The sequence below is a fragment of the Natrix helvetica genome, assembly GCF_964273705.1.
Source record: "Natrix helvetica genome assembly, chromosome: 2".
Taxonomy (NCBI): domain Eukaryota; kingdom Metazoa; phylum Chordata; class Lepidosauria; order Squamata; family Natricidae; genus Natrix; species Natrix helvetica.
Window position 1 is genome coordinate 295,532,809 of NC_138552.1, and position 7,309 is coordinate 295,540,117.

The window sequence follows — 7,309 nt, forward strand, 5'->3', positions numbered from 1 at the left end:
TGTCCATCCATCCATCCATCCAACCATCTATCCATCTTACTTGTATCTCTTATCTCTGTCTTATCTAACATCTATCCAATCCATCCAATTATGTATTTATGTATGTATGTATGTATGTATGTATGTATGTATGTATCTATCTATCTATCTATCTATCTATCTATCTATCTATCTATCTATCTATCTATCTTTCTTTCTTTCTTTCTTTCTTTCTTTCTTTCTTTCTTTTTTCTTTTTCTTTCTTCTACCTACTTACTTACCTATATTATCTCTGTCTCTATCATATCTGTATGTCTGTATCTACACCTATATCTGTCCGTCCATCCACCCACCCACCCACCCATCCATCCATCCATCCATCCATCCATCCGTCTGTCTGTCTGTCTGTCTATCTCTATACCTGGCTTTTGGGCAGGTAGTTGGATTTGCTCAGTTTGCTGAATAATGAACTTGGAGCTTCTTTTTAAAAGAGGGGTGGTGGAGGGGGAGGGATGCTAACTTCGGAACTGTTTCATTGGTTGAGCTTTAACTGGACTTGGTGACAAACCCACCTGTCTGTCTATCTGTCTGTCTGTCTGCCTCTGTCTAGTTGAAGATTAACTGTATTTATTTGTGGAGTTTTTGGTGCTCTTTGGACCAAACTGGATAACATCCTCAGTGCTTGAAGGGAGGGTGGGGGGTTGTGAAGAGGAGGAGGAGGAGGAAGACTGTGGGGTCCTTGGTGCTCTCTGAGCTTGGTGATTTTCTTGCAGACGTTTCATTACCCAACTAGATGACATCATCAGTGCTAGAGGGGAAAGGGGTTTGCAGAGAGAAGGAGGAGGAGGAGGAAGAAGAGGAGGAGGTGGAGGAGGAGGAAGAAGAGGAGAACCGTGGGGTCCTTGGTGCTCTCTGAGCTTAAGGGTTTTTTTGCAGACGTTTCATGACCCAACTAGGGAACAATATCAGTGCCAAAAGAGAGGGGGATTGTAGAGAGGAGGAGGAAGAGGAGAACTGTGGGATCCTTCGTGCTGTCCGAGCTTGGTGGTTTTCTTGCAAACATTTCATGACCCAGCTAGCTAACATCCTCAGTGCTAGAAGGGAGAAGCAGGCGAAGGACTGTGGGGTCCTTGGTGATCCCTGAGCTTGGTCATTGCTTTGCAGACGTTTCATCACCCAACTAGCTAACATCATCAGCGCAGCAATGAATGTAGGGAATGAAACGTCTGCAAGGAAACCACCCAGCTCAGAAATCAGCAGGGACCCCACAGTTCAATCCCGAGCACTAAAGACCCTGATCTATAGAGCAAGGGTCTCCAACCTTAGCCAGTTTAAGGCCTGTGGACTTCAACTCCCAGAATTCCTCACCCAGCTGGCTGAGGAATTCTGGGAATCGAAGTCCACAGGTCTTAAACTGGCTAAGGTTGGAGACCCTTGTAAGAGGAGAGTCTTTAAGAAATATATTTTATTAAATTTTACTTTTAATAAATGTATTCATTCAATCTGAGCACAGCCCGTCTCGTCTAGAAGTGATAGATTTGCACTCACTTTGGCTGCGTAAAATAAAATTTCGTTGTTTTTTTTAAAGCGGCCTGCTTTTAAAATTTATATCCTGCTTTGCAAAAGACCCCTTATTTTCCTCGACTTGCAGCAGCTCATTTAGTGACCGCCCGAAGTTGCAATAGCACTGAAAAACATGAGTCGTGAGCGTTTTTCACACTTAACGACGGTTGCAGCATCCCTGTGGCCGCATACCTGATCGATGTTTCGACGCTTGGCCCCTGTTTCATATTTACGATGGTCGCATTGTTCCCCCGGGGTCACGTGATCCTCTTTTGCGCCCTTCTGACAAGCAAGGCCGCAAGGGGAGCTGGATTCACTAAGTTAACGACGGCAGTGATTCACTTAATAACCGTGACAAGAAAGGTCGCGAAATGGGGCCAAACTCCCTCTGCAAACGCTTGGCAGCATAAATTTCTGTGCTCAGTTGTGGTCGTAAGTCAAGGACCGCCTGGATGCCCCTTTTATTATTTATACAAATATATAAACAATATATATACGGTATAGGGTTTCCTGCCTAGGCAGGGGGTTGGACTAGAAGACCTCCGAGGTCCCTTCCGACTCTGCTATTGTATTGTATACAAATATACAAATAATTCAAGATTGGCAGACGTGGCTAAAACTCCCTCCCTCCTCTTCTTCCTCCTCGTCCTATTTTTCACCTCCACAACAACCCTGTGAGGGGGCCCAGGCTGAGAAAGAAGGGCCCTCCCCCCCCCCCCCCCCGGCAAGTCAGCCAGCCAGCCGGCTTTCCTGCCTAAGGCAGGATTGGAACTCAGGGTTTTCCCACTTTAATACAATAATACAATGCAATACAATGCAATACAATACAATACAATACAATAGTAGAGTTGGAAGGGACCTTGGAGGTCTTCTAGTCCAACCCCCTGCCTAGGCAGGAAACCCTATACCGTTCCAGACAAACTTTGTCGTCTGGGACCTGTGCTTACTCACAAGGGGGCTTGGAGACGCCTGTCAAGAGATCGAATTCTGGAGCAATCCACGGATCTTCGATCTGGAGGAGCCACAGAATGTTTGTGCTTTTTATTCTAGTCTTCTAGATCAGGGGTGTCCAAACTTGGGAACTTTAAGACTTGTGGACTTCAACTCCCAGCTGGCTGGGGAATTCTGGGGGTTGAAGTCCACAAGTCTTAAAGTTCCCAAGTTTGGACACCCCTGTTGTATATGAATTGTGTCTTCGCAAGGATGGCCACAAATGGACAGTTTAAGACCTGTGGACTTCAACTCCCAGAATTCCCCAGCCAGGAACTCTGGGAGTTGAAGTCCACAGGTTTTAAATTGGCCATGGTTGGACACCCCTGCATCTGGTTCTCACCCTCCCCCCAACCTCCCTCTCTCATCCCCCGTCTCTCTCCCCCCTTTCTCTCTTTCTGTCTCTGTTTCATTCTTTCTCTTTCCCTATCTCTTTCTGTTTCTGTTCCTTTCTCAGTCTTTCTTTTTCCTTCTACCTCTCTCTCTCTCCCTCCCTCTTTCTTTCTTCTTTCTCTCGCTTTTGCGCTCTCTTTTTCTTTCTCTTTCTCTGTTTTCCATATCTTTTTTCTTTTTCTTTCTTGCTGTCTCTTTCTTTTTCAGTCATTCTTTTTCCTTCTCCCTCCCTCTTTCTTTCTTTCTTTCTTTCTTTCTTTCTTTCTTTCTTTCTTCTTTCTTTCTTTCTTTCTTTCTTTCCTTTTTCATTGTCTTTTCTTATCTCTTTTTTCATTTTCTTTCTTATTGTCTCTTTCTCTTTCTCAGTCTTTCTTTTTCCTCCTCCCTCCCTCCCCCTTTCTCTCTTTCTTTCTTTCTTTCTTTCGTTCATTCATTCATTCTCTTTCTCTCTTTTTCTTTCTCTTTTCCCATCTCTTTTTTCATTTTCTTTCTTGTCTCTCTTTCTCAGTCTTTCTTTTTCCTCCTCCCTCCCTCCCTCTTTCTTTTTTCTTTTTTTTCTTTCTTTCTTCTTTCATTCTCTCGCTTTTGCTCTCTTATTCTTTTTCTTTCTTTCTCATTTCCTGTCTCTTTTTTCTTTTTCTTTATTGCTCTCTGTTTTTCAGTCTTTCTTTTTCCTTCCCTCTCCCTCCCTCCCTCCCTCTTTCTTTCTCTTTCTCTTTTCCTGTCTCTTTTCTTTTTCTTTTTTTCTCTTTCTCTCTCTCTTCCTCTCTCTCTCTCCCTCTTTTTCTTCCTCTCTCTATTCCTCTCTTTTTCTCTCTTTCTCTCTCTTTCTCTTTCTCTCTTTTTCTCCCTGCTTCCCACTCTCATTCTCTCTCTCTCTCTCTCTCTCTCTCTCTCTCTCTCACACACACACACACACACACACACACACACTCACAACCAACCTCACACACACAGAGTCCTGTAGCCCATCTTGGCACAACATGGGACGATTTGCCTTGGCAAGGCCTTGGGTTCTTCTAAATAAATCGAGGAGGCAAAGGATATGGGCTGGGGGCTTCCTGGCCAGAAACACGATCCCGCTGCCCCCCCCCCCGCCCCTCCCTCCCTTCTTTGCTCTCCTACCTATTCATCTAAATATTACAGGGGTATTTTAAACTTGCAACAGCTGACATGGAGTGTAACAGAGGCTGTCATGCAGGAACGCATGTGTGTGTGTGTGTGTGTGTGTGTGTTTCAGGGAAAATGTTGGACTTGGCTCAGGAATAGAAGTACTTGATTTTTTTAAAAAGTAAACATTGGCTTTGATGACCAACAAATGGATTTTATTTTACCTCTTAGTTTTCTTTCAAACACTGGACACTTTCTTTTCTTTTTCTTTCCTTCCTTCCTTCCTTCTCATATTCCCCCTATCCTATTTTCTTCCCTTATTCATCCATCTATCCTCCTCTCTGTTTGTCTCTTTTCTTTCTTTCTTTCTTTCTTTCTTTCTTTCTTTCTTTCTTTCTTTCTTTCTTTCCTTTTCTTTCTTTCCCTCCCCCCTCCCTCCTTCCTTCCTCATATTCCCTCTATCCTATTTTCTTCCCTTATTCATCCATCTATTCCCTGTTTCTATCTCTTTTCTTTCTTTCTTTCTTTCTTTCTTTTTCTCTTTCTTTCTTTTTCTTTCTTTCTTTCCCCCCTCCCTCCTTCCTTCCTTCTTTCTCATATTCCCTCTTTCCTATTTTCTTTCCTTATTCATCCATCTGTCTTCTGTTTCTGTCTCTTTTCTTTCTTTCTTTTTTTCTTTCCCTCCCCCTCCCTCCTTCCTTCTTTCTCATATTCCCTCTATCCTATTTTCTTCCCTTATTCATCCATCTAACCTCTCTGTTTCTGTCTTTCTTTCTTTCTTTCTTTTCTTTCTTTTTCTTTCTTTCTTTCCCTCCCACCTCCCTCCCTTCCTTCTCATATTCCCTCTTTCCTATTTTCTTCCCTTATTCATCCATCTATCCTCCTCTCTGTTTCTGTCCTTTCTTTCTTTCTTTCTTTCTTTCTTTCTTTCTTTCTTTCTTTCTTTCTTTCTTTCTTTCTTTCCCTCCCCCCTCCCCTCTTCCTTCCTTCTCATATTCCCTCTTTCCTATTTTCTTCCCTCCATCTATCCACCTATCCATCCTCTCTGTCTCTGTGTCTGTCTGTCTCTTTCTTTCTTTCTTTCTTTCTTTCCTTCTTTCTTCCTTCCCCCCCTCCCTCCCTTTTTCTCTTTCATTCTTCCTTCCTTCCTTCCCCCCCTTCCTCACTCCCCCGTTAAATGAATTTTGCCTCTCTTTATCAACTTCCTTGCCACAGTTAAGTGAATCACTGCAGTCGCTAAGTCAGTAACACGGTTGTTAAGTGAATCTGGCTTCCCCATTGACTTTGCCTGTCAGAAGGTCGCAAAAGGGGATTGCGAGACCCCCGGCGACCGTCATAAATGTAAACCAGTGACCCAGCATCTGAATTTCGATCACATGGCCATGGGGATGTTGCAACGGTCGTAATTGTGAACAACGGTCAAAAGTCACTTTTTTCAGTTGTAACTTTGAACTGTCACTAAATTAAAGGTTGTAAGTCGAGGACTACGTGTACCATTTGAGAATTCGTGAGCGTGTTTCTAACTTTGTAACTGCAAATTCCCCTCTGATTGAAAATTCTTCAGGGAAAGCTTTTTTTCCCCCTTAAAATATTGGTAGTCCTCAAGATATGACCATCACAGAGCCTGCCCATTACGTTCATAAGTCAGCTATTGATGGATGTAAAGCAGGATGGGACGTATCAATCTTACGGGCTTTATTCTGGCGGTTGCTAAGTGAACAAAGTGGCCCTAAAACAAAATCAGAGGTCGTTAAGCGAAACAATTTATTTTGCTATGGTTTTTGTTTTTTGGGGGCTGAAAAATCACAGGAAAATTCAACTTTGATCAAAAACATACTAAAATGTGATAGTGGGACAATGCAAACGGCCGTAATATTTGGGGTCATGTGATCATGTGTGTAGGGGGGTGGCTGTTAGAATTTTGGAATCAAGTCATGAATCTTTCGCAACTTTGAACGGTCGTTAAGCAGCTGGTCATAAGTCGAGGACTTGTGTTTTCTATTTCTAAGCTCCCCATCTCCCTCCCACTCAAGACCCCTCACTTCCCCTTTCCCATGATGCTGGCCGCCTTGTCTACAGGTAGTCCTCGACATATGACCACAACGGAGTCCCAAATGTCTGTTGCTAAGTGAGACATTTGTTAAGTGGAATGACCACCTTTCTTGTCACGGTTGTTAAGTGAATCCCTTCAGCTGTTCGGTTAGTGACGTGGTTGTTAAGTGAATCTGGCATCCCTGTCGACTTTTCTTATTGGAAGGTCGCAAAAGGGGATTGCGTGACCCCGGGGCACTGTGACCGTCGTAAAAATGTGTTCAGTCGCCAAGCGTCCAAATTTTTGATCACGCCGATGCAGCCCCGGTTTGTCAGCGCGAAAAAACGCTCCCAAGTCCCTTTCCCCCCCCCCCAGTGCCATTGCAACTTGGGACGGTCACTAAGCGAACGGTTGTAAGTCGAGGCCCGCCTGTAATTCGCATGGCCTCTCATTTCAGCAACAAATCTCTCGTCCTTCCCAAGAAGAAAAAGTCGAAGAAAAAATAGAGGAGGAGAAAGCCGAGAAGACTGAGAAAAAGGAGGAGGAGAAAAGAGATGAGGAGGAAAAAGACGAGAAGGAGGAATCCAAGTAAGTCCGTCCGCGGTGGGGGTAGGGGGCGGGGAAGGCCTGTCGGTTACCCCACAGGTGTGTTTGTGTGTACGGGCGCAGGTGTGCTCAGGCGTGCGCTTGTAGTAACATTTCCCTGGTGGTATAAAAGGCCTTCGAAAGAATCCTGGTTGATTACAGGGAACATAGCACAAGCCCAGGGAGTCCTCTAGTTAAGACCAAACTTTATGTTGCTAAGTGAAGCATTTAGGAAGTGAGTTTTGCTCCGTTTTGCGACTTTTCTTTGCCAGGGGCCCTTGGTGCTCTCTCACCTTCATGGTTTCCTTGCAGACGTTTCATGACCCAACTAGATAACATCATCAATGCTAGAAAGGAGAGGGGTTTGCAGAGACAAGAGGAGGTGGAAGAGGAGGAGGTGGTGGTGGTGACTGGAGTCCTTTGTGCTCTCTGAGCTTGGTGGTTTCCTTGCCGACATTTCATAACCCAACTAGATAACATCATCCGTGCTAGAAAGGAGGGTTTGCGGAGGGGAGGAAGGAGAGGAGGAGGAGGAGGAGGAGAGTCTTTGGTGCTCTCTGACCTTCGATGTTTTCTTGCAGACATTTCATGACCCAACTAGGGAACATCATCAGTGCTAGAAGGAAGTGACGTTTGCTCTCTGTTTATGTAGAATGG

The 7,309-nt window shown here is 44.4% G+C and overlaps 1 protein-coding gene across 1 annotated transcript in view; it reads left to right on the forward strand.

Annotated features, from left to right (window-relative positions):
• Nucleotides 1–7,309, forward strand: part of NCOR1 (nuclear receptor corepressor 1) — a 140,663-nt gene that overhangs the window by 52,713 nt on the left and 80,641 nt on the right. Inside the window, exon 15 of the mRNA XM_081940448.1 lies at nucleotides 6,525–6,655. Within this exon, the coding sequence (XP_081796574.1) occupies nucleotides 6,525–6,655 (131 nt within the window). The remainder of the gene's footprint in view (nucleotides 1–6,524; nucleotides 6,656–7,309) is intronic.